The sequence below is a fragment of the Eumetopias jubatus genome, unplaced genomic scaffold (genome assembly GCF_037043125.1).
Source record: "Eumetopias jubatus isolate StellerSeaLion01/CBP00866 unplaced genomic scaffold, mEumJub1_p1.0 scaffold_1, whole genome shotgun sequence".
Lineage (NCBI taxonomy): Eukaryota > Metazoa > Chordata > Mammalia > Carnivora > Otariidae > Eumetopias > Eumetopias jubatus.
In genome coordinates this window covers 13,297,729-13,325,189 of record NW_028274807.1, presented here as the reverse complement: position 1 = coordinate 13,325,189, position 27,461 = coordinate 13,297,729, and the positions used below count along the sequence as shown (strand labels likewise).

At 47.5% G+C, this 27,461-nt stretch overlaps 1 protein-coding gene across 1 annotated transcript in view; it reads right to left on the bottom strand.

Moving 5' to 3' along the window:
* The window catches only part of URB1 (URB1 ribosome biogenesis factor), a 64,449-nt gene that overhangs the window by 30,115 nt on the left and 6,873 nt on the right, over positions 1-27,461 (bottom strand). Inside the window, exons 5-20 of the mRNA XM_028115827.2 lie at positions 24,176-24,272; positions 22,052-22,137; positions 20,454-20,579; positions 18,162-18,286; positions 14,401-14,596; positions 12,762-12,899; positions 11,031-11,204; positions 10,217-10,346; positions 9,498-9,614; positions 8,132-8,244; positions 6,417-6,536; positions 4,638-4,754; positions 4,040-4,178; positions 3,111-3,281; positions 1,925-2,118; positions 274-492 (exon numbers count right to left, since the gene is read on the bottom strand). Of these exons, the coding sequence (XP_027971628.2) occupies positions 274-492; positions 1,925-2,118; positions 3,111-3,281; positions 4,040-4,178; positions 4,638-4,754; positions 6,417-6,536; positions 8,132-8,244; positions 9,498-9,614; positions 10,217-10,346; positions 11,031-11,204; positions 12,762-12,899; positions 14,401-14,596; positions 18,162-18,286; positions 20,454-20,579; positions 22,052-22,137; positions 24,176-24,272 (2,262 nt within the window). The remainder of the gene's footprint in view (positions 1-273; positions 493-1,924; positions 2,119-3,110; positions 3,282-4,039; positions 4,179-4,637; positions 4,755-6,416; positions 6,537-8,131; positions 8,245-9,497; positions 9,615-10,216; positions 10,347-11,030; positions 11,205-12,761; positions 12,900-14,400; positions 14,597-18,161; positions 18,287-20,453; positions 20,580-22,051; positions 22,138-24,175; positions 24,273-27,461) is intronic.

The following is a 27,461-nucleotide window of genomic DNA, read 5'->3' as shown; positions in this document are numbered from 1 at the left end:
GAGAAGGAGCCCAGCAGAGAGGGACAGGCAGTGAACGAGCAGCCCAGGCTCCCCAGCTGGGGGCGGGGGGGGGGAAGCGGGGGGGGGGGCGGGGAGGGGTAGTCCTGTGTATGTCACGTCACTAAGTCTTCTTGTGAGCAACAGGGTGACAATGAGACTCCAGGGCTCTAGCAATACCATCACTCGGTCTGGACCTGACTCCCAAGGGGGCCGCTCTGGAGAGAGATGTGGGGACACGCGGGGTCTGCGGGGAGAGGCCGGGGCGGTGCTGACCTGGGCGAAACTCTCCACGGTGCTCCTGAGGTAGAGCAGCAAGTGTTTGGCTGAGCGTAGGAGCTGGTGCATCGGGATGTGCAGGAGGGCAGCCTGCAGCTGCGCCTGAACCCGCCCGTCCAGGAGCGCGCCCTCGCTCTCGTAGGACGTCTGCAGCAGGGCTGCGAAGGAGGAGGCTGGAGGACCCTGGGGGGCAAGGCTGCCTGGCGTCTGAAGGGGCTTGGGGAGGCAGCAAAAGCCCGGAGGGGAGGAAAGACAAACAACCACAGATGAAAAAGGCGCACGGTCTGCTAAGACAGGTACAGGATGACGTTCATGACAAGCGGACACTTCACAATCACGTCCTAATACTAGAAAATACGTGGCCGCATGACGTTTTATTTAAGCAAATTAAGCCGCAGTGTTCTCAGTCACAGGTATGTTCCCAGAGGGCCTTAACACGAAGGCACTGGATCGGGAAGGCGTTCCCACCTGCTGGGGAACGAATGCTGCAGCCTGGAGCCACGTGAGACAGATATTTCACTCAGAAGAGTCACTGTGCGGTCAAGCATCTGACTTGATTTCAGCTTAGGTCACGATCTCAAGCCCCGCGACAGGCTCTGCACTCCGTGGGGAATCTGCTTCTCCCCCTGCCCCCCCATCACTCATGCTCGCTCTCTCTCGCTCTCAAATAAATAAATAAAATCTTAAAAAAAAAAAAAAGAAGAAGAAGAAGAGTCACTGTGATTAATCACTTGCAACTGGGAGGTCACAGCTGTGCAGGAGCCAGCTCGGTAAGCTCCAGGCCTTCCAAAGGCCCTCCCCCAGGAGCCCTGGTCAGAGTATCTTGTTGGGAGACTAACAAGACAGCGGACAGAATGAAGACAAATTTCTGGACTTCTACCTCAAACTGAAGTTGTTGATTTTTCCTACGACAACCACGCTGCCTTTTTTATTCACCTCCACGTGCCTCGTATTACTCTAACTCCACACATTCCACATCGTAAGGCCAACGAAACGAGGCTGCATGTGTCCAGAAACACAGCAGGTCTCCAGGCGGGGTCCCCGGACTAGCAGCAGTGCTGCTCGGAACCGCCGAGAGAGGCCAACCCCCCGGGGCCCCCTGCCGAACCAAACACACTCAGGGTGGGGCCCGGAAACCATGTCTGACGCCCCTTGGAGGGTGAGCAGCACTGCTGGGACCTACTCAACAGAGAGCGGACACCTTCCTCCGAGCACCTGTGAGATGCAGCCCTGACCTGTGACACTGGGGGCCTCCAGGGCCCGGGCTGACAGCTGAGCCTGCATGGCTAAGGGGCGTGCTAAGGCCCACCGAAGAAAGCTAGGACCCACACGTGCCAGATGACTTGGTAAGGAGAAAAGGCAACCTCCCTCCCTCCCCGAAGCCAGCACGGTGACGAGGGAGCCATGCAGCCTGCAGGAAACTCAATTCCCTGAATCACCAAGCCATCTAGGCTCCATCCTAGCAGCTGAGCAGCAGTGACGCCCCTCGAGTGCCTTCTCTTGTGCAGGGAAAGCAGAAGGTCAACAAGCTTCTCCCTGGAAGCAACAGCTGCACAGCTGGGGCACAGCCAGAGTAGCCCACGGAAGGCACCTCGGGGTTTTCTAGGCAAAGGCCTGGCTTCTGTGGGAGCAGTGATGCCCAGCTCACCGAGGCCTCTCGGGCCGGCTCTGGGATCCAGCGGCTGTAGTATCCGTGGAACCGGGACAGCTGATGGCAGCAAGGCGGGGCCGGAGGCTCCAACGTGTCATAAGCCTGAAGCAGCAGACACAGAGCCAGAGGGTCCCTCTGCGTGTGGAGCAGGTCTGTCAGTACTGCCGTCAGATACGCCAGGATGCTCTCTCCTGCAGGGGAATGAGATGTGTGACCATCCTTCTGCGACCCATCAATACCACCAACTCCCACACGGATTCGAGACCCAGCAAAATGCAAGCCAACACACTGAAAGGCAGTTGCTACCACTGCAGAGCACACCCAGACTCCATTTCATTGACTCTGTGACCCACACATACTCAGGCTTCCGGTCCCAAGGCCTGGAAGTGGAGACCCAGGCGTGGAAGAGGTTATGCAGAAGCCATGTGCGGCCAGGACTCGCTTGGTGCTCACCAATCCGTTTCTCGTTCCTTGGCACGCAGGCGTCGCCCGTGGTTAGGCTAGGACGTGACTGAGGCAGCCACTTCCAGGCCTGGCCAGATCAGCCTCTGCTTGACTGCCCGCTCTCTCTTCCTTTTCCAAGGTGACCCCTGAAGCCGCATGTTGAGACAGCACAGCTACAAGATGGGAGTGGCATGGAGCCCTGAGCTGCCTCCTACAGGACAGTCACCCAAAAGAGCAACGTGACCTGTGCTAGACTATGGCAAGGTCTAGAAAAACAGCTTTACTCGTTAAACCACTACATGTTGGGGCTTCTTTGTTATTGCAGCAAAGCCTGAGCAACCCTAAGGACACCACTGTGATCTGTGAGTACTTCCTAGGTTCTATGTTCCCGCAACTTCCAGCAAGTACGAAGGACTCCTAGCCTAGCATCGTGATAGGAAGAACAAACGTTGAAGAAAAAACATCAGTGTTCCAACATGGGCCTGTGCAGCCCCACAAATGCATTATTATGGACTTATGCTCAAATGACCATCTCCCAGAAGTCCAGCTAGACTCTAGATTCTTATCTTTACATGCTCAGCTCTAAAAGTCAGGTAGCTATCACGTTGGTGGGTCTGAATCTTGTTTCTTGTTGCCTTGGATTTTCAGCAATTACTCCCAGAGCCCCTGGAATCACACCTCCTACCCCGCAGAGACCCAGCTGGATGATGCACCCAGCATCCTGATAACACACAGATACCTGTTTCACTTTCTGTCCCAAGGAGCAACTTATTCCTGGCTTCCAGGGCGGCGGGGACCACTGCGCTGAATGGGAATGTGAGCAGGATCATGTCATCATTCAGTAAGAATCCAATTTCCTCATCCAAGCCTTCACTGCCCTCCACCAAGACGTCCACCATGTCGAGAACATCTGAGTCAGAAAGGGGACAGTCAAACCAAGGCAAGCGCCACTGAAGGAACCCACTGCAAAGAGCTCCACAGGAAGGGATAAGAGAATGTTTGATAAAAGCTAAATGTCCCCGGGGGAAAAGGCTTAATATGAAGTTTGGTTCTAAATAGATGAGGCTATCGCCTATAAAATCCTGAGATCTCTGCCAGACAAAATGCAGGATATCCAGCTCAGGTGGTAAGAGACTGAAGTTTCCTCAAGTGACACGGAGAAGCCCCCAAAACCTTAACCTGGATGTTCAGGCAAACAAATCAAAATCTGAGAAGCAAAAAAGTGTAAGGGTTGAAGCACAGACCAGAGCCAGCATCAGGTTCAAATCCTGACTTTCCTAGGTACTAGCTGTGTGACTTGAGCTAATTACCTAACCTTTTTGTGCCTCAGCTGCCTTACCCCTGTATAAAATGAGGATAAGGACACCTGCCCTGTAGGGTGGTTCATGAGGTTGCAGGAGGTAGATTTATGAAGAGCTGAGATCAGCACCTGGCACAGATGAAACACTGCACAAATAAAAATAACCCAGCAAATAGACTCTGTACATACTCCCCATTCTATGAGCAAATAAGGCAATTTTCATTTCCAGAGTAGACTGAGCTTGGACTCAAAGAAACAGATGTCTGCACTCTGCATAAGACATGAACACAATTCTCATTTTCATCACTGATTTGCCACGGTGGCTCGAACTTCAGAAGCCCAAGGAGTACAGAGGCAGCGGCGCCTACCATCGATGTGAGAGACAGGAATGCTGACATCATCGGCATCCTGCTTCGTCCCAGTGGCCTGCAGTGTGCTGGCTTCCTGGACAAAGTCAGAGGCTTTGTCTGTGTATGAATAGGGATTTGCCACCAAAGTCAGCAAAACCTGGGCATTGAAGAGTCAAGCAGAAAACATTCTGATGGTCACAAACGAAATGCAAATATGCCAAAAAATATCACCGGTAAAATGAGGGAAGAGCTGAAATGTTAGCAGTCCTCAATAAGAACAGTAATTTTTCTGCCAAATTTTTTTTAACTTTTTGTTATAAAATTAAAAAAAAAATTCCTTTAGTATAAACCATTGCTTTTAACATCGTTCTAAGCATACTACTGTTCTCTTTGTGCAAAAACAAATCCTTGAAAGGTAATTAAATAGTACACGGTAACATATGCCCATTTTACAGATTCTAAAACTAAGCAAATTCTGACATCTCGGCAGGAATTATGAAGTAAGCCAGAAATGGGGCATTTGGCACTGGTGTGCATCAAAAATGCCTTAATTGAGCTAAAGGCCACTTGGCTTATTTACTAACATGCTCCTTTAACACTGGAAATAGGTGCTTACACGTTCCAAAAACTGAATCACAATCTCTCGTTTCTCTTCTGGGGTCCCATCTAAGTGCTCCAGCCACAGCTCCAGCTCCTTCCACGTGTGCTCGAACACCCCTGTGTCCCGAAGAATCTGTCAGGAAGCAGATCGGGGGGTTGGGGTCAGGCGGAGCCTGTGCTCTGTGCAAGCCGATGCAGCATAACATGGAGACTCAAGAGCACAGAGGGGGTCAAAGTCTCATCTGCAGTTCTACTCCAAAAGCCACTCTTTCAAAACAACACTCCCATGGGTTGAGGGAAACGAGGAAAAGAGATCATGCTGCACTCTATTAAAGATCACACGATCCCTGGTCTTGCTGCTTCCTATTCCTTTCTTTCAACTCCTAAATAATAAAAAGAAAAAGAGAAAAAAAAAAACCCAGCTGCTACTTAGGAGTCTGGTTTTTATACCTGGATTGTCACAAAGACCCCAGGTAGATGTGCATGACTCAGCCCCTCACAGCAACCAACCATCAGCCTGCATGAAATTCTCCAACACACTACTCAGATCACGTCAGTCACGTCACGTCACCGCAGTGCGGCCCCTCAAGCCTCAGACCTGGGGCAAGGCGCACCAGCATTTCTAAGAGAATAGAGTGTGTTAAGGGGCAGGACCTTGAACCAGGGGGATTAAATGACGTCCCCAAATGGACAGATGCCACAGACGGAGAGTCTGAGCAGCCCCACTGCACGAGCCCTGCAGCAGAGCACACCGAAGGAAGACCCGACGGTGCCAATCCCACCTACGTGCAGTCAGTGATCACAAAATCGGCCTGGGGTCAAGTGCAGGCCTATAGGGAAATGACAACTTGTAGAGGTCAAGACCCAGATGTTCACGTTCTTCAAACAGCTCAGGTGAGGTTATAGGGCAGGAAGATTACCAGCACTTCAAAGAAAGGTAGAACCTCTGCACTCTAAAAACAATGACGTGAATTCTGTAGCACCCGTGAGACATCTGCTGCGCAGCAGAAATGAGGAATTCAATTTCCTACGGCTGCATCAAGTGAGTACCAAGTGTAAGAAAGAGAAGCTAACAGTCCAATTCCCCGTTCCCTTCCATGGACTTTGACACCCATGCTGTGGGTGACCGAGGAGGTAAGGAAGGCTGAGCCCTGGAGAAGGCTGAGTTTGGACATGTGGGAAGAGGGATGGTTTATGTAAATAGTTCCCCGAAGGGCCAGAAATCCATTTCTTGAGCCTATAACGTACTAGGCATGACCTACTACGTGATCACAAGCACTCTCCTCTCCTCTGAAATCCTACTGTTTCATCATTCCCGTTCACCATGGGAAAACAAAATTCAGAGAGGTTGAGTAATTTGCCCAATGCCACCCAGGAAGGAGTAGAAGCAGGGCTCAGATCTAGGAACAGGACCTCAAAGCCCACGTTTTCCACTCCGTGCTACCTCTTGGGAACACAGCTGGGTTTAGGGGTCATAAATTAAAACTGCCATAAACCCCCCCCCCTTTTTTTAAGATTTTATTTATTTATTTGACAGAGAAAGACACAGCGAGAGAGGGAACACAAGCAGCGGGCGTAGGAGAAGCAGGCTTCCCGCCGAGTGGGACCCCGGGATCATGACCCGAGCCGAAGGCAGATGCCCAATGACTGAGCCACCCAGGTACCCCAAAACCTCCCATTTTTAAGTTTAGAGAAGTCCTGATACACCCTTAATTCAACAACCGTTTACTAAGCACCTATCATAACAAAGAGTGAAAATGCCTCTCAGAATTAGGAACTGGTAGAAAACACTCACCTTTATGATCAGGAGTTTGGTGGATGACTTGAGCTGCAGGTGGCTACTGGTCACAAACATTTTCATCAGTAAGTAAAATACAGATCGCTCTCCTCCAATAATTTCTGCATCTGGGCCCTCCTGGAATTTGAAAAGCAGCACATTATCAACACCACAGAGGCCACAGTACGCTGAGCCAACAGGTACTGCGTGCCCAACACGCTCCCAGGCCTCTTCCCTGCTCTTGTTGTAAATACAACCAGGTGAGACCGCTGGGATTTTAGACGTGAGGAGCCTCAGAAGCTCGACGAAACCCCTGAACAGCGGTTGGATAACTGGGGCTGGCTGCACGTCAGCAAAACGCCAGTGCAGACAGAGTCGATCCCTTATACATAATTTAGCCTCTCACAAAGGCTTTTGAGCTTCGAACGCGTATCTCAGCGAAGTACATGGAGCTCCAGATCCCTGGTCCCAATGCCATCAAGGCTGTGTTTGACTGGAGTTTCCCCGCAGCCCTGGCAATGATGATGACCCTGAGCACGTGAAGTGCTGGTGTTCAGGAAACCCAGCAGATGTCACCTTGTAAGCAGAAGGTGGCACACTGAATATAAATATTTTAACACCAGTTTCTTGCAAAGTTAAGAGGCCTTCCTCTGTTCACTTTCCAAATAAATCAGCAGCATTCCCATTGGCCCTGTTCAGCTGGGGTGAAAAACGACAACTCTGGCTGGTCATCTCTCTGGGGTCCGTGGCAATGACCTCATGGTGGGGTGCAGAGGTCGCGAGCAGGGCCGTGGGCAACACTGCCTAGGGCCAATCCTGGATCCTCCAGCTATGGCTGGCACCCTGCACAGGTGTCCTGAGCCCTCTGTGCCCTGGCTGCCTCGTCTTTAAGTGGCAGTAAAGGTGCAGATGCATGGAGCACACATGTCAATCCTCAACTACGATGCAGGTGAACCTCAGGAGAGGACCTGGGGAAAAATGCACAGATCCCAGCGCCCCCTGCATGCTCACACCTTTCTGGAAATACAACAGGTAAAAATGCCCACATACAATTCCACACAACTAGTTCCATAAGATTTTTAAATAAGATCTGAGTCACTAAAAAAACAGTCATGTGAGCTACTGAGAAACACACTCTGACAATGCTTCATTTTGCCCGGTCATTTTTCCTCTGGATAGAAGTGATAGGCATCCCATGTTTAAATACGCAGGTTAAGTATCTGCTGAATCTTGAGTTCCCTTTGATTCAATGTTATATATTCTCCAGAAAGACCTGGGAGACATTATTAAAGGCAGAAAAATGTCAGCAATTTTTACAGACTTTCCTGCCAGCCTCAATCCTCTCCTGGCTTGGTATCTATTCCCATCCCTGTCTTAACTTCTTCCAGGATGAGGACAAAGGAAAAGAAATGTATTTTGTTTCCGAAAAGGTTTTAAAATGACAAGACGTAAAGTCGTCAAGATTAAAAAAAACCCCAAACTCCCAATACCCAGCAATGATACAGTTGCAGTCAGAACACAAGAAAACACCCTATTTTGCCAAAGCAAAGAGACTCTGAGGCCTCCTGGTTCACGAATCAGTCCCTGGCCTCTGCTCTGTGTGCGTCTGAGAGGGGAACCGTGAATGTCTTCCTTGTAACCATCAGGTTCTGATCCAGTTAGAAACTTCCAAGCCAAAAAACCAACATGCCCACGAGTTAGTTAACAGAAGGCGGGAGCTCTCCACTTCCTACCTGTGCCTTTAACCACAAAAACTTGCTGGCGGGCAGCTCCAGGGCCACCTTGAGAATGTGGTGCTGCAGAACGGGAGGCACCTCGTCTCGGAGGCCCTGCTCTGAGATGATGCCTGTGGGCAGGAGAGAGGAACACAGACAGGAAGTCACATGGAGGAAGGTGCGCAGCCACCGCTGTCCCTGGCGAAGGGGACCGGAGAAGTCACTCCATTCGCAGAAATAAGAAGGGTGACCTGGGGCTCTGTCCCCCCTTGTCCTGGGCCCACTCTTCTGCCTGGACGCAGCTCGCCTGCCACGTCCTCCCCCTCCTGTGGTCTAACCAAATCTTTAGCAGAAAGCCCGCAACTCCACCAGCCCAAAGCAGCCCACTGGCCCCCACCAACCTCTCCCTACAGCCTGAAGCCGGGAACCTCATGCTGCGCCCTGGGTGTGGTCTCTCACCGACATTAGCCCAGCGGGAGGCACCAGCCTCACTTCCCAGACTACAGAGGTGTCATTAGCACGCTGTGGCCACCGGAGCCCCAGCCTGGGTCCCTACCCTCTGCCCTGAATTCTGGATTTCTCTTTGCTTGGGAACGACACGATACTAAATAGTAAATGATAAATTTCATATTCTCACAGCAAGGAGAACTTTCGCCTTCCAACAATTAAAAAGTTAATTATTGCTTTTCATTAGGATTATCCCAACAGCTTGTATAAATGCCAGGAATGATATTTCTGAAAGTTTTCTTCTGTGGGCCCAATTATAAAGTTGATTTTATTAGACAAACTTTTCCATCAAGGAAACGTGACCAGACAAGCACTAAATTACTTTTACAAGATGTGGTTTGAACCTGCCTCACTGAGGAAAATATGAGTCAACGATGTCAGAAGTGCCTCTGCGTGAATGGGACATCCCTTCTCGGCGGCTCTCGTTTCTTTTTTTTTAAATTAATTGATTTACTTTTTTTATTTAAATTCAATTAACATATAATGTATTATTGGTTTCAGAGGTAGAGGTCAGTGATTCATGAGTTGCATATACCACCCTGTGCTCATTACATCATGGGCCCTCTAATTTCTGCAGCCCTGCTCCTTTGAAAAGGGGCTTTAGAGTTAATGTCACAAGATCAGATTTGTCACTCGTCCCCGGCAGACAACTCAGGCTGCCTGGCTTCTCCCTGCCCTGCCTGCTGCTAAGCGTTCATTTGATATTTACTTAAGGAACACTGGCTATTTAAAACGTATTAGTCCAAACACAAATAACCAGGCTGGGGGCTCACGCACGCCAGCCTTCAGCTCCGGGGGCTCTGCTCTGGCTTAGCTGCGCGTCCTTCATCCCTGCCGGCACACAGCAGAGGGGCGCCTGCAGTCTTGGGGGACACACCTTTCAGGAGCTTGCTGAAGTCAAAGTTGTACTGCATGACCACGTGTGGGACCACCTTCTGGTACAGGCATATGACCTGGAGCAGAACGGCTTTCAGAAGAACGGTTTCTGCATCATCTGAACCAAGATCAGACACCTCAAATTAGGAAACACACCTGTCCTTTGCCCTTCATCAGCAGGCGAACCACCCGTGACCCACTGCAGTCAACCCCACGCTGAACGCAGAGGCTGCACACAGATCCCTATGAAGTCAACATGGTTGGGACCGTCCAAACAGACTGGGTTTAAATCCCCATTTTGGTGCTGTGACCTGGGACAGGTTACAGCTGCTCTGTCTCTCTGTGCTTGAGTGTCCTCATCTGAACAACGGGGATTCAGCAGCACCTACCCTCGCAGAGTCACTGTAAAGATTAAATAGCAGAGACAAAAGATACGAGGCCCACTGCCTGGCAGGCCAATAATAAGGTTTGAGTCAATGTACCCCATTACTGGGGGGACTGTGTAGCCCAGCTCTATCTGCACAGTAAATGAGAGCCCCCAACCCCCAACATGGAAAGGCCAGAGTACATGACACCCATCATTCAAGTCTTTAGAGTCACGGTGCTCGCATAAAGCTTGAGTGCATTCCCAACAGACGCCTTGAAAGCCCCTGTAGGAAGGCGGTGTCCCTGGCTGCCCGTACTACCTCTGCACACAGCAGAGCCCCACACGATCCTCACCACACTCGGGAGTCACGCATAAGGTGAGAGTCTGGTTGTCCCTCTTTTTTCCTTTCTCATCATCCTGTTTTGTGTCCTGCTTTCGAAGGGACTGCCAGACCCACACGATGGTGTTGAGGTCCGGTAAAATCTAAAAGGGAAAAACAAGGAAACAAAAAAACCAACCACATTAAACAAGGGAGGGAAATAAATGAAATGAACCTACTAAGGAGAAGCAAAAACAAAGGGAGGATTTGAGCTCACGTACGGGGGTGTGTGTGTGTAAGGGACGGGATGGGGGGAACACAGGCCCACATCCTCTGTGAGTTTTTCTCTGTGCTGCTGATTCCCACGACTGTGCAGCAAGGACTTGGTGAAAACACAATAGCTGATGATTACAACAAACCCCCAAAGACTCATTTGCCAGAGCAAGACACTGGGAAAAAAAAAAAAAAACCCGTCCTCTGATCGGCCAGGGGCCTCGCCCAGCATGACCTTGGCTCCTTCCTGGCAGGTGCCCCGTCTGCAGACGATGACTGCCCTTCCTGACTTACCAGAATAGGTCCCAGGGAGGAGGACACAGGAGGGGCCTCCCGAGCCACCCCCTCACTCTGGCCCCAGCCCAGTGTGTGTGCAGCGGCTGGGGAGGGAAGAACAATCAGCTCCCGATGAGGCTGGAGGTCCAAGAGCACCTGAGCCCCTCCACTGCACTTCGTTTCACACCTAGCCTCTGCGCTCCTGGGACTGCCTCTTCCCCTGGTGTGCTCGTCCATGACAGCTCTAAGGAACTTTCTGGAACTTCATCTGGAATGGCCACAGCTGCTCCCATGCCTACCTTGCTCAGAGCTTCTCTGAAGAGCCGCACGAATTCTTCCATCACCTCGGCTGAGTACACGCCTGATCCTTGCCACATCTCTTTATTCAGGCAGTGGTCAACGGTTTTCAATGCTCTCTTCAAAATGACGGAAATAAGGGATAAAGCGGTGTGTTTCACCGATTTGCTGTCCAACTGGGAAGAAAAAGAGGTAAATCCACATTGGAGGCTGCACTGGTGGACACAGACCTCCCAAGCCCTGGGACTGATGGGCCCTTGCTCCTCCTGGGGTCCCCAGCAGGGAGGGCTGCAGGAGCTGGGCAGGCTGCGGACCCTGCCTCTTGACCTCCTGCAGATCTGACCTCAGCAGTGGCTGAGGAGACGGCAACTGAAAGAAACATCTGATTGTTATTTTTAGTTCCGTTTCATTGTCTATGTTTGGTAAGTCTTTTCTGACAGCCACTGAGCTCATTGGATTATCCTCATCAAGAACAGCTACAATATCACCAGAACCCCACCAGCTCCTGGAAAAGCACTTAATGTGTCCTGAAATGACACAGTCAGAGGGGGTGGCTGGCCTTCCATCCCAGACTGCCTGCCGGAGCCGCTCCCAGAAGGCAGGGACATGGTCTTCCACCCAGAAAGGGGCCACATCTGACATCCGCCTTTCAGTTCTGTTTCCTTAACAGCCCCTCAAGATTAAACAGTTTGTGTTTCCCACCAGACTGATGGGCAAGTGAGCTGGGTCCTAATTTTGCTTATTACGACTTGGCAACCAGAACAAAAGGCCTTTCTGCCCAGTCCCACACTGGCCTCCTCCCTGTTCCTCGCCCGCTGCCCACTCTCAGTACAAACCCTGGAGACAGGCATCAGAAATGCTGAACCCCACTGCACAACTAGGGGGTCCTCGCTGCTCTGCGCCGACTGCCCATCACTGCTGGGGTCGACTGCCCATCATCACTCGAGTCCGTGTAACCCACCACGGCAAACCCCAGTCCTGCCATGTCCACACGACAACCCGGCCTGCCTGACGGGTGGGAACTCCTCCTGCCCCACAGACACCCGGCCTCCCCCAGCTAAGTCTTGAGGCAACCTGGGAACAGGAGGGCCTGGCAGAGCCCAGGACCCACGTGTGCCAACAGCTCACAGCTGTTCACTTAAGGCCACGCCACGGAGCTGTGCTGAAAGATGCATGCATCCCTCAGAACGTGGCTCCTGCGGGGACTCCGGGACCTTTATAACATATAATGATATGAAATTTAATCTTTCCGTGAACGTGTCCAATTTTTTCCATGAACATATCCTCTCAAAAGGCCTGAAACAGCTAATCCCCAAAGTAAACGTTCCCCAGAAATTTTAACAGTATTCAGTTATACCTCAAAAGACAGGATTTGCCAGGCAAATTTTAGTCCTACCCAATCCACAAATCCTCATGTATAGACACTGGGCTACAGCTGAACACACTGCCCTGTGTCTGAGTCCAACAGGCTCCCACCCTCGGGCAGGTGCAGACAGCCATGCAGGAGGCTATGGTCCTGGCTCCGTGCTGGAGCAATAAAATCAGCAGCTGCATCCTCTGGCTGGAATGTTCCTCAGGCTCAGGGTCCCTTGCCCAGGTAAGTGGACATGGAAAGCCTGAGGCTCACCGACAAAACACCATCCAATAAATCCAGGTAGGCATTCTCAGAATGATCCCCAGAAAGGCTGGTGCAGTGAACAGGAGAAAGTTCTAGAAGAAAGGCGACCGCTTACATTTAATGCCTGGGTGAACATGCTCTTATTGCACACCAGGGGCACAGTGGTCACCATCACCATTGCCAGGAGCCGAGGCAAGGGGATGAACTCTCTGGTCTGAAAAGCCCGGGAAATGTCCGGCTGGGCCTCATAGATCTATGAAAAAGAGAAGAGAGAATGAGCTAGTGCAGGCTACGTTTCAAACCTGAGGCTAACTGTAGGCACCCCACAGTGAAGCTGTTCCAACGAAAGGATTATAGTGATAAAGGTCCAAGGCCTGCCAAGGAACAGGGTCCGGAAGATTAACCCCTAAATCTACTTGTTAGAGAAAAGTCAGGTCACGAGACTGTTACCAGGGCAATGCCCTTCAAAGCAGAGCCCAGCGTGGCAGCCTGGGGAGCCCCTTAAAACCTCTGATGGCAAATAAGTCACTGCTGGAGCTAACAATTGTATTACTCACCAGTTACTGCACTTGACAGACACGTGACAAATTATGTCATCTTTTAATACTTCATGACAACCCTTTGGGGTAGCGATATTTTACATTAAAATAAAAAACATTCATGGATGACAAAATTGGACCTCAATACGGTTAAGTAATTTCCCCAGGGGCACACAGCTAGAAAGCAGTGAAGCAAGGACACGCACCCAGGCCTGCAAAGGCCATGAACTTGCCCCCTGCTCTTTCCTGGGGAGAGCAGCACCAGAGCACCTCCCCAGAAGGGTGATGGCCACAGGTGCTACCTTCCCCCAAATGAGGGGCAAAATGCCTCCTTCTCATCCTAAGATACACGTGGGGACTATATATACACACACCCGAGGAAAATGAGAGAAGACTTGAAAAAAAGTTTGTTTTATAGATAACCCCATGCCCAGATAGAGGTACAAGAAAACAATCCTACTTGTTTCACCATTAAGCAGGCCAAAAACCAGACCTTAACTGAGCCAGGCAGTACTGACAAAGAATGTACGGTAGGTACTTCCGCTATGGTGGATGCAGGGAGGCTGACGTCTGTGACTAGAAGGACATTAACAGGGGAGCCTGGGTGGCTCGGCTGGTTAAGCGGCCGACTCTTGGTTTCGGCTCAGGTCATGATCTCAGGTTGTGGGATTGATCCCTGTACTGGGCTCCTCGCTCAGCTGGGAGTTGGCTTGAGATTTTTCTCTCCTTCTACCCCTCCCCCTGCTCACTCTCACTTTTTCTCTCTCAAACAAATCTTTAAAAAAAGGACATTAATACATAGCCACTTAGACAAAGAAACCATTGTTTCATAGCTTATTTCAAGTTGTTCTAAGTACTTAAAACAGTAGTCTTTAGAAACTATCCTACATTTCAGACATCTCACTAATTCCAGCCTAAATGTGCTAAAATTCATTAAGATCTCACTCTAAGCAAAATCTGGATGAAGGAGATGAATTCGGCTTAACAAATTCCAAAGACATCTACCTCTAAATTCAGCTCAGTGAAAAGCAGAATGTCCTCAGAGGATCAGGACACCAATGTGACATGATCTAAATTACCCCCTGAAGAATGGCTGAAGGAGTTCTCTCCATCCTGAAGTTCATGGGCACGTCACTCTCTCTCCCTGGCTGCCATCCCACAGCTCCTGACACTCGGCCCACCACCTAACACATTCCAGAACAGCCAGGGTGTTACCTTGTTCAGCAGTTTGATGTTATTTGACCAAGTGGACTTCACTCTTGGGAGAAAGGAAAATGTGACTTCCTTGAAGTATTTGTTCAGTAAGTCCGGGCACACTTTGAGGATGTTCACCACGAGCTCAGCCACCAGCTCATCGTCTGCGGCGGTCTTCAAACCCAACAGGAAGTGCAGGAGGGTCAGATTCCCGCCTCTGTCAGAGAAAGAGAGGAGAGAAGGGTCTGCAGGGAATTTTTCACAACGCCCTGAGAGCTCGGGGTAATAATGCAGCTCCTCGACACCGCCCTCAGTAAACACAGTTGAAACACAAGTGACCGGCAAATTGCATCTGTGGCTCTCCCTTGTGACACAAAGTGGGGTGTTTTCATGGTCTGTGGGGCTCTCGCTCTCCAACAAAGGGCTTGAATTTCACTCCTCTATTTCTAAGCAGCTCAAAAAGTTTCTACTTCGACCTGTTCTCCATCTCTCCTTCCCTCCCTTGAGTTCCATTTGACATTCAGGAGGAGGAAGAAACCCACTCTGTCTCTACCCCATCCACCTTACCAGTCTGCCCAGGAGTCAAGGCTAATGTAAAGGGCCAAACCTTCAGGGAGAAATCCACTCCCAGAATTTCCCCATGAGATTTTACTGACCTCTTTCCTCCAACTACACATGAAAAAGCAAGTATGTAAATAAATATATATATGTGAGCATTAAGTATAAAAAATACAGAAGATGCGTTTTTCTTTTAAAAAGATTTTTTTACATGAAGTGTTCCTGAACTGCCCCACAGTCCACAGTGCCACAAAATTATTATTTTTTTTAAGATTTTATTTATTTATTTGACAGAGAGAGAGAGCGAGAGCAGGAATACAGGCAGGGGGAGTGGGAGAGGGAGAAGCAGGCTTCCCGCCGAGCAGGGAGCCCGATGTGGGGCTCGATCCCAGGACCCTGGGATCATGACCTCAGCCGAAGGCAGACGTTTAACGACTGAACCACCCAGGCGCCCCGCCACAAAATTATTTCTAAAATGCAACAAAATGGCACAAAGTCTTGCCACTTATTCTATTTATTTCAAACTTCTAACTGCAAGAAGCTAATATAGGAAAAAAAAATCTACTGTATGAAAATACTAAAAACTTGTCCCAAAGTGGGCAGTTTTCAAAAGGATAAAATCATAAAAAGAAGAATCAGGAAAACTTGTGGACATTAAAACTTGCAGAAAAGAAGCAACCAGCCCAGGATCTATACAGGCAAACCCAGAGGACTCCATGTTTACCCCCAGATCCTTCTAAGGAAGGATGACTTTTCATATCTGCCTGTCCCTGATCCAGAAAATCAGAGTTTACCACAAGCATGCCATGTTGATAGCTTCTGGGATCCTCACTGTCTATACCCCCTTGTAAACTGACCAAAACTAAGATGCAACATGCAGCTTTACATATAACAAAATTTTTTCAAAAACTGAATGAGTACAATTTTGATCAGAAATCTAAAAAGCTTAAAATCTGGGGGGGCGCCTGGGTGGGTCAGTTGGTTAAGCGTCTGCCTTCAGATCAGGTCATGATCCCACGGTCCTGCTCAGCAGGGAGTCTGCTTCTCTCTCTCCCTCTGCCCAACCCCCCATGCCTGCATGTGTTCTCTCACTCTCAAATAAAATCTTAAAAAAAAAGGCTTAAAATTTCTAATATGAAAATTTCATGAGCAAAATAGTTTGCGCCGCCAAATGAACACAATGCTAAATCTACAAAGTGCACTACAAATACCACACACATCCACATTATTTCAGTCAACAATGTCATAAAATGAATGACATTTCTATATACACAGTGTGCAACGTGTGCCGGCCACTGCTCTAGGCAGTTATCACACTTGACCTCCCTCCGGGGTGGATACCGATTTTGTTTCCATTTTACAGATGAGGCAAGAGAGGCAGAGAGAAGTACTTGTCGAGGTCTCAGAGCTGACTCCAGAATCTTTTCTCTTAACCTTCACACCAGGGGTTGGCAAACTATGGCCCACCCTCTGTCTTTATAAATAAAGCTTTATTGGAACACAGTCACACCCATTCGTTTACGTCCGTGGCTGTGCCAGTACTACGATGGCACAGTTGCGCACTCACAATACAGACTCTACAGCACACCAAGCCTAAATACTACCTCTCCCTTAGAGAAGTTTACCAAGTCCCGCCTACACTAGAATGCCTCACTTTCAAACACCTGCTACGTGCCAGGCACTGTCCTCTGTTCTCATTGATTCTCGTCTATCAGATGATGAACAAGCAAATAAATAAATGTGCAAGATGACGATAAGTCACAGTCAAAAGCAAGAGCCAGGCAAAAGGACAGTGACAGTGGAAGGGCTATTTCAGCAAAGGGCTGCCAGGGAAGGCCTCTCCGATGTGGTGACACCTGCAGGGAGCCCTGAATGGACTGAAGGCACGAGCCTTACAACCACTGGGGAACCATACACTTTAATTTTCTCAAAGCTTTCCATCCACAGCCCCACAAACAAAATTCCCTTCCTCTCCCCTAAGGGCAAACATTTCCTTTGCCCCTGGCTTCAGAAAACACATAAACCACAAGCTTATCTGAACAGATCTACACCCACAAGGTGACTCAAACATGCTCATCAAATGACGATCTATTTTACAGGTCTTACTTAAGGGGAAAAAACACATGTTTTAGGCATTGTGTTATATTAGACTGTAAGAGTCTGCTGTTACTTTTAGCAGGCAAGTGAGCTGATTTTCGCTGATGAGAGAAAAACTACACTATCCCAAAACAAAGTTAAAAGGAAAAAATGATGTGGCAAGTTAATTCATAATTACCTCAGAATCAAAACAAGTCACAAGGAGAGAGAAAAATTTCCACCATATTATCCTATCCTGAAGGCATCAGTCATCTCCTACCTGGGTGAAACTAAATCAAACCATCTGTATCTTTATAATAAAATGCTACAAAAGCTAAAACATATATATATGGCTACTGACAATGACCAGAAAATATACCTAACATTTTTACTATCAATGGGGACAAAAAAGCAGGTTGATTAATCCAACAGTAGGCTATTTTGGTTATTAAAAACTAGTAACATGGATGTGTATTACAGTTACACCAAAAGAGAAAGTCTAAAAGGACATAATCTAAACCATCAGCTGTGGACTTCATTTCCTTACTGATGAAAATGTCCCCATAAACAAAATGTAAAAACATGAAACAAACTGTAAAAAACCAAATTGTGAAAACCTAGCTCATTAGCAGCTGTCTTTGAGGAGAGGAAGAACCATTTCACTGTTACGAGGATGGGTTTAGAACCAGATTTCCTGGGTTTAAATCTGAACTCTGCCACTCTGCCACTCACAGGCTGAGAGACCCGACCTCTCTGTGCCTATCACCCTCAGCCACTAAACCAGGAAAACACTGGCTCCCACCTCAGGACTGCGTGGAGGCCCGCGAAGGGGCCCACCCTCTCAGTGAAGGTGGCTGTGCGACTTATCCTCAGACCCCGCCAATGGTCACAGTCTCGAGTGAAACCACGGCACCTCGCTGGGTGAGACATCTCCTACTGGGTGTCTAAGTCCACTGTTGCCCTGAGCCCTTTGCCCCAAGGACTCGTAATGAGCAGCCACTCTCTGGGTCAACAAATGTTCATCCCTAAGATGAGGTACGTAAGGTCTAAAATAAAATTCCATTACTCCATAGATTTCCCCAGGAAGTCACGTACGTATGGGACGACCGCTGAGGAACCCGCGCGGGGTTCACGAGGGCACTGCTTACCTGCCGAGGGTGCCGAGAGATGCGTCATAAAAGTTAATCCCGTGCTTGAGCGAACAGCACAGATCCATCAGGAAGGTGTGAACAAGCTCCCTCACCATGGTTTTCCCTGCATCCTCAGCAGAAGCCTACGAGGGTTTTTAGAAATTCAATGAAAATCTCAAGTTCATAAGCCTCAGTAACAACTACAGAGTAAAAACTGGACAATACCACGCACCCAATGACAACTTAGAGAACATTTTAAACACTTGGTATCATTCAAAAAAACAAAGAATAGAAACACCGATCAAGATAAAAAAAATACTCTCTTATACATGGACTCTAAAAAGACAAAATAAATTAAATGAACAATAAATTTAAGAAAGCAACAAACAAGCTCATAGATCAGAGAACAGACTGGTGGTTGCCAGAGGTAGGAGTGGGGGGTGGTGATGAAAGAAATGGATGAACTGTTTTTGTTTTGGTTTAAATAAGCTGAATTAAAAAAGAAAGTATTCCTTTTTAACGCTGAACAGACAGGGAGTTGCTGGAACAAGAAACTACAGATAACTGGACATTTTATGTCATTTCTTATTGTTTCCAAGCACTTGGCAATGAGGGTTCTCATTCCATCTTTACAACCGCCCTGTGCATCTGGCAGGACAGAAGTGATTGCCCCACTGCACGTAAGAGCAAACTGTGGATGGCACAACTGAGGTCCGCAGGGGGTTAGCGAGCGCCGAGCAGGCCAGTATCGGCATCCCCAATATTAAAGAGACTCTCTTTACAGCCTATACTTCAGTTACAAAATCATTTTTCTAAGCTTCCCTTTGCTTTTGCGCTGTGATACTGTGAATGAATAAGAAATAAATACAGTTGACCTTTGAACAACACAGGTTTGAACTGCACAGTTCTGCTTCTGTGGATTGTTTACCACAAATACAGCACAGTCCTATAAATGTATTTTCTCTTATGATTTCCTTAATGACATTTACTCTTCTCCAGCTTACTCTAGCGTAACCAGACAGTATATAATACACCTAACATACAAAATATGGGTGAATCGACTGTTTATGTTATGGGTAAGTCTGTCAGTCAACAGTAGGCTATTAGTAGTTAAGTTTGGGGGGGGGAGTCAGAAGTTGTACATGGATTTTGGATTGCACAGGGGTTGGCACCCCTAGCCCTGCCTAATTCAGGGGTCAAATGAATTTGTCTGTACCCCCGGTTCCTGGCAGAGATCTGCTAAAACCCCTGTACTTTCCTGAATGACACAGGGCTCCCAAATCCCCTGGACTGTCCTAGGTGACAGGAGCAGTTTTTATTCTAATGAGGCAACTCTTAATGGGCTCCCGGACAGCTACTGGTTGGACACCAGAACATAACCAGTGATGAGGGCATTACCTAACTCTCTGAATTTGAATGTCCTCACCTATAAAGTAGAACCATTTAAAAAAAAAAAAAAAAAGATTTAAAAATACGCTTAAGAGGGGCAAGTTTAAACCTGTATTTTTAAACAAGCTTAAGAATGACTTAATTTCTCGTGCTCTTTTGAATAAAATTCCACTTTTGGGAGTGTTTTTATTAAGCCTCCGAGGCTTACAAAACATGTTCAAAACAAGAGGACAGAGGCAAGTCACAGAGATAAAAGGAGGTAAAACACAGGGCTCTTGAGAGGTAAATTACTGTAAAGTTCACAGGAAGTCTGAGCCTTCACTACTCTGGCCAAGTCCATGTTCAGAAACACCCTGAGGAAAATCAAAATGAGGAGGATTAAAAGGTACGCTAGCCTTGGGTCAACTCGAGCTAATTCAACACTTGAGGAACTATTACAGAATAAATTACACATGTCAGGAGGTGAGGAAATTGGGGTTTTCCTAGACACTTAGGATCCTGAAGTGAAACGAACAGGCCTTGAAATTCCAAAAGCTAGTGTGGAAAAGAACGGAAAGAAGGAAAACAGGAGGTCAATGAGAGGAGAAAAAGAGCCAAAGAGCCTAGATCAACACCATACATCTACTGGGCAAGCCTCACAGGGAGAACCAGAGTGTTACTCAGCTAAAGGGAGTGAGAGTTTTCTCTTTAGGAAAAAAAGTCTAATATAATACCTCAGAGATTAGAAAAAAACCTTGTAAAAAAATAAAATCTGAAAGATCCTATTTCATCTAAGCAGAGAATTAATAGAACCACAAGCCAAGAGAAACAGATCAAATGGGGGGAACTTTTTTTTTTTTTAAGGCGAGTAGATTCCTCAGCCTCCAGCTGTGAGGACCACACGCTAACAGTGAGGTCAACTCAAACCCAACAGGACTGTACCTTGACATCTTCCAGGCTCACGTCAACAATCCCATTCCAGCTGTAAAGAGCTGCTATGTGGTTCAGTAACTGCCCGGTAAAGAAACGCACCTTCTGGGTTTTGGTGATATTTTTATTGTGAACTACCTGAAAACAATAAAACAAATGAATTTCAAGGAATGTAATTTTTAAGTGTTTCTTGTATTTCCTCATTACAAAAATCATGTAGGCCTATGGCAAAATGTGTGACACACAAAAAAAAGGAAAAACATAAAAAAGCAAAATTCAGCAATCTTCGAGCCATCCTAGGGTGCGCACAGTTAGCATCCCGGCCATTTCCTTTCAGCCCTCCGCCCCGCAGCACACAATATGTACGTGTACGTACCATTTGGTTTGGGTTTTTCGCCTCTCTGAGATTATACTTACAGTTTTCTGCCCACTTTTACTTATATAACATCAGCTTGGAATTCCCACATCATTAAAAACTCCTTTAGAGCCTCATTTTGGACGGCTGAGTATCACTCTAGCCAGCGAGTGACCATAATTTATTTCACCATTCCCCGGGTGGGTACAAGTGGGCTGTTTCCCATCTGGTTGTCATCGGCATCCTTGTACAGAGTCTCCCCTGCATCCCTGATTATAGGCTTGGAAACGGGGCACCATTTCTCAGTTCCCCCCCAGACCCACTCCCAGAAGCTCTGGGGATGTGGCCCAGGTGTATGTGTTTCAAATTTGCTTCCTCGGTGGTTCTCAGGGAACCCCCACCACCCCCAAGTCTAGGAACATTTTTAAGACTTCTGACACATACTGCCAGACCTGCTCGAACACTTCCTCCAGAAAAGTACCCATTCAAAACATCTTTGCTAGCACTGAATATCACTGTTTTAAAAGGTCAATGCTAATTTGATAGGCAAAAAAAACCCTGTATCTCATGACTTGTATTTACTTTAATAAATCAGGGTTTCCAACCTCAGCACTACTGATACTTTGGGACAAATAACTGTTGTAGGGGACTGTCTTGTGCATTGTAGGATGCTGAGCAGCATCCCTGGCCTCTACCCACTAGATGCCAGATGTACTTCTCCAGCTATGATAACCAAAAATGTTTCCAGACACTTCTGAATGTCCCACAGTGGGGGGGGGGCACAAAATCATTCCCAGCTGAGAACCAGTTTTAAATATACTATGCCAATTAGCTATTTTTATGTGGCCTGCCAGTTCATGGTTTTCACAGCTTTTTCTGCTGGGACGGTCATAAGATCTTTTTCTAACTGATCATTTAAGCTGCTTCTGTACGGAAGACAGCGATTCTTTCAGCCGGTTCTAAAATTTCTACAAGATGCTTGCAAAAGGCAGAATGTGCAAGGTAATTCAAAATGACATTTTGCTAGGTGTTTAAATAAGAGCAGCTGTAATTTCCAGCTCACAATTAATCCAACGGCTTCCCGTGAAATAGTGAGCCACAGCTTTTCTCCTGGTGTGATGATATGGCAGCCTTAAGAAAAGGTTTTCCATTTCCACCTACACAACAACCCATGTGCCCTAAGCCATTACAGCTCTAGGGTCTTGTCAAACTCCGGAGAAGACCAACGACAGGAACACTGAGTAAAAACATGTACCTTTGTTTTCAGCGTGGATAACAAAATATTGACAGTAGAAATCCTGTCTTCCTTTATGCCCGAGCTAAAAATGCAAGGAATAAATTCTGAAAGTAAAAGGTTCAAAGCATTAAACTCAAAAATATTTTGAACATGAGAACAGATGCAAGAACATTACTTCTTAAAATGGTACAGCACACAAGGCCATTTTCTTCCCTCTTTTTTTTTTTTTTGTTTTGTCTTTTTTCAATTATACGAGTTCACAGTAGGATAACCACTTCATGACATAGCAAATTAATACCTAAAGGTAAAACAACGACAGAACCATTAAAAAAGTTCAGAAGTTTGGTTGTTTTACTTTCCTTTTCTCACATTAGCTTAAATAAAAGTAATCCTGTATCAACCATTTGAATGTAGGGTATGATCACAATTTTGCTAAATGTCTCTCTTTGCTTAGGCTTAGTTATATTTTAAACAATGGTCATCATTTTATTGACTGGTGGCAGAATTCGGGACGATCTGTTTGCTTTCTTTTCATACTTTTGAATCCCCAAGGAATCAGCCACCACAGCTTGATGCCATATACCGATATACTGGTGATACTGGGAAGAAACATCAAGGCAATTACAATTTCACTCGCTCCATTGGTGCTCAGTGGGCACACTGACTTTCTACAAAAGCAAATTCATTCTCAAAAAAAGAAAAATTGGAAAATACCAGACAAACCAAAAGAATGAAATCTGAAAGGATCCACGACTCCACTATCCAGAGGCTAACACTGTTAACATCTGGGCCACTAGTTAACTGTTAACCCTCTGATATATCCATATCGTGTTACATTTACCTTTTTATAAAATGGGATACTTGACAGTTTTACAACTGAGTTTATACCCAATCACATATCGTTTAAAAGGTTGATGTCAGGAAGTGTATTTCTACACCATTTTTAATAGCTGCACTCTGCCTTGTGATTAGTCCTCAGTTTGTGCAATCAATCCCTTGTTGGTGGACAGTCAGGAGTCATCCAATTTTCAGCTAACATGAAAAAAATAGCCCCTAAGAAAACCTCTACTCACCTCCTTAATTCTCCCCTTAGGATAAATGACTAGACATGAAATGGCTGGATCAAACCTTTTTAAAGTTCTCAGGCAAATGGCCAAAATGCGTTGCCCAAACATGAACTGAAGTGCATCCCTGCCCCGTTAGTAGTATCCATGGATAACCCCAAACCACTGTCCTTTACTAAAGGCCAGATGGCGGAGATGACCCAGGGGAATTCTGCAGGACTCCTAGTCCTGGTAGCTGGCCACAAGCAGGAAAGGCACACGACGAAGGGGTCTCCTCCACGGGGCTGCTTCCCCAGTGCAACATGGCTCCCCGCACGGATCAGGGCTGACGACATACAGGGTGACCAGCACCCACACCCTGTTCTTAAATGGTCCCTAGCAGTCATCTGGAGAGAGCTCAGGTCTCCCCCACTGGGGGAGGTGAGGGACGGGCTGGAGACCTGACTACACAGGGCCACAGGCACCACGCCATCCCTCCAACAACTCCCAGATCTCCAGCAGGGACACGGAACTGCTCCCCACCTGCAGACGGGGCTTGATTCTGGGGGATCGTACCAAACGACTGCCATGTGCTAAGTGTGGTCTGGGCTGCCATTCTCTGTCTTACTGAAGCTGTTGATAAAATACAAGTGGCCCTAACAGCCTAAACTATGCCAAGCCTGGCTCTAGGGTGACAGCCACCAGAAGGTGGTCCGGTTGCCATTCTTTGAAGCTCTAATCGTGATATTCTGGTAACATACGGCAAAGATATTGAAGGAATTAAACTTTATTTCTTCATTACTAAAGAAGGCCAGGTAGCCAGGGCTACATATCTGTGCGGGTTCTGGAGCAGGAGTCTCTGAAGTCTGTATCCATCCTTTGTTAGGACATTGCTCAGCATTCCAGATAGCAGAGCAGGAATACCTCTGTTCATGCTGACTAGCCACCTCCAAAGTGCACACATGCATCCTTCATGCTCGTGCATGCAGCGGCTGCAAAAGCTGTAGAGTTTTTTCAACCTGGGAAAAATGCTTTGCGGGACACTTTCCAAAAACCAACTGCAATCAGGCTTTGCTACGAGACAAAGAGACGCACCTACCTTTCAACTCCAGCACTTGCACTATCGTGCTGTCATCACTAGCGATCAGAAAGGAAAGGGCAAACTGGATGTAGGCCAGCCGGACATCATGCACGCCCTGGGGGGCGAAGGAGACTGCGTGTCACTTGCGTGTGCACACCCCGTCGCCCACCCCCGGAAGCAGGGACGCCGAGGCTCACACGCCCCTCTCATCCCAGTGGCACCGAGGCCTTGGGGCTTGTGCCATCAGAAGGCTCAGAGTCTAAAACCTGCAGTCATCTCTCTGTGGGAACATGGGGTTTTTTTCTTTGCTCTTTTCCCTCCATCTTCTGCTCTACTTTTCTTTCTCTTTCAAGCTGTTTCTAAACACAAAAGTATGGAGCGCCTGGGTGGCTCAGTCGGTTAAGTGTCTGACTCTTGAGCTGCACTCAGGTCATGATCTCAGGGTCATGAGATAGAGCCCACCACTGGGCTCTGCACTGGGCGTGGAGCCTGCTTAAGATTCCCTCTCACCCCCCCTACCCCTCCCCCTTCTCCCTCTCTAAAAAAAGACAAATGTCAAGAAATGGGCCAAAAGTAAAGAAAAAACCTATCAACGTGTCTCTCTGAAATACCGATTTTCATCCACTATGCTTAAAAGCGACAGCATAATGGCTCACTGCTTAATAGAGAGAAGTACAGTTGTGTCCCCTTCTGCCGTCATACACAACCATTTGTGGTTTATGGACCACTTTGGTATAGAGCAGAAGATTCTCTGCCCATCCAGATCCTATCTGCTTCACTTGCCAGTGAAATCATACACGTTTTTGAAAATCCAGAAAATCCAGAGCCAATGGAAAGACCAGTTCTGCTTCTGTTGACACCAAAGAGGTGACGTCTGGGTTTTATTAGGTATTATAAATTCACACCAGACACCAAAGCCCAGATGGTGCCATATTACAAACCCAGCATGGCCTTCCCGACTGCCATCTACAGGGTCCTGCAGGACGCAGCCATGACCCAGGATAGTGGGCATCCTCAAGGAGGGCCCACCGGCCATGACCAGTCACCAACACCTCAGGGGAAGTGGTGGGGACCAACTTTCCCTCCCAGTAATTTTCACATCCCGGTGGCCGGTCACGTGCACCGCTCATTGGCTGCACCAGCGCTAGGGTCCTCCACTGCTTCAACTGTACTCTCTTCCCTACTTTAGTTATTCCAAAGATACCTTAATTTGCTGCCAAGAACTAAGTTAATACCATGGAGAATTATTGCCCTGGATGCCTGGAAAAGATTAAGAAGTCGGCCTTCCAGATAGTTCCATTCCATTTAGTAGTGGCACTGTGGCGGTGGTGAGGAGGAGGAGGAGATCAATGTCATTTACTGAGCACTTACTATACATCAGACACCAAGTCAAAGGCTGCACATCTGTGACTTCATTTACTCCTTATAACAACTTGAAGTGGAGATGCCTTCTATACCCATTTTACAGATGAGGAAACAGAGGTTTTTTAAAAACTCATTCAAGGCCACACAGCTACTAAGTGAGTACGTCCTAGAATTACAAAGTATGAAATAACTGTACAAACATACTGCTGCACGTGCGACTTTATGTCTGACTTTAGAGAAGTGTTTTCTTCTCAGAGCTTCCAGGTCTTTTCATTTCACTTGTTCTCAAGATGCAAGGACCACACTTGGAACCGCTTAGGCCTCTACATGAGTATTTAATTAATTGCCTTGTTTTATTAGGTGTATGTTTCTCAGGGAGAAGGGAAAGGCCACCTGACCACGCTCTGCAACATCTGGATGGAGGCCTTGCACACTGACTGTATTCATGGGTCTACACCTCCATCCATGCCCCACAGCAGTTCAGCAAGACCTCATCAGACCAATGCTGGTTTATTCCAAAAGCACTAAGAGCTCAAAACTATCCTCCCCATTCTGGGGACTACTCTGCGGACTTCCTCACAATATGGAATTTGGGTACAATGGTCACTAAAGCCTTGAAAATGAGCTGCATTTCCTCAGAGTACCAGCAACGTTTCAGTGCCTTTAAAACTCACCAATTCAATCCTGTTCAAACACCAATTATATTCAAGATGCCATAATCTCAGGCCCAGAGAGGACACAAAGGTGACTAAGATGTTGTCCCTGTCCTCAGGAAGCTTAAAGTAACCACTGCTCCCATGCTATGTGGATGCATTCTCATTGGAAGAAACATGTCAACTAATACAAGCAGTTAACTTGTTATCCTGATCTACGTATGCCTCGTGTTTCAAAAGAACTCTGGTATGATGCCAAAACTTGCCTGGGAAGACTAAATTAGGTTCTGTGCTTTGCTAGCTAGTTAGAAAGGCTCTACAAGTTTTGGGGAGGGGTTTTGTCCACTTAAGTACTGGAAGTCAGGGCCCTGGAATGCAGGTCCCAGTTACGTGCCATTCTAGACCTTTCCATCCTGCTTATACACAGCAGTTGGGACTAGATCCCCTCAAGGGTCCCCCCAGCAACGAGTCTTGAACTGACATGGAATGTAGTCCTCACCTCCTGCTATCCATCTTGGATATCGCAGCCAACCCCAGGTTTCAGGTTCCCAACACTGTGAACAAACCAAGACGCCCAAGACACAGCACCCGCCCCACTCCAAGCAGCCACGGCCACGCATCCCGCTCATCCTCCTGGCCAGACAGCTCCTCGCTGTCCCCTGGGCCTCCGCCCTCCATCTCCAGCAAGCTCCATCAAAGGCAAGAGGGTCACACGCCTACTCCTCATTCCTACCCTGTGACTTCACAGTGCTATTATCCCAGGAAGAAAGCATCCTGAACTCTTTATGGCTTGTTCTGCAAAACACGGTCTAAAATAGACCAAAACATATTTGGTAGAACTGCTTTTTGGCAAATGATATGAACAGTGCTTTCTTTGGCTGGACGAAAGAGAACCATAATCCTCTCTCTTTATGAGGCTTTAATAATTCCCTCCAAAATGTTAAAACACACTTATTAAAAAAAAAACAGATCTAGATATCCAACAATAACTAAATGGCATGAAAAGAAAGGTGGGGGGGGTGGTGAGAGAAAACGCTGCCGACATGAAGAAATTTAACAGACCCACCAAACGCAATATGTAGCCTCTGTTTGGATCCTGATTTGAACCACGAAGTGTAAAGACACTTCAGAGATAGTGGGAAAAACTTGAGACCAAACTGGGCATCGGTGATATTAAGAGTTATGAACAGTATCACGTGCAGGGATGGTACTGTGGTTCTGTGTTTTACAAGGTTGCTTTCTGTTAGAGGTACACACTGAAATATGCATAAGGGAATATGGTTCAG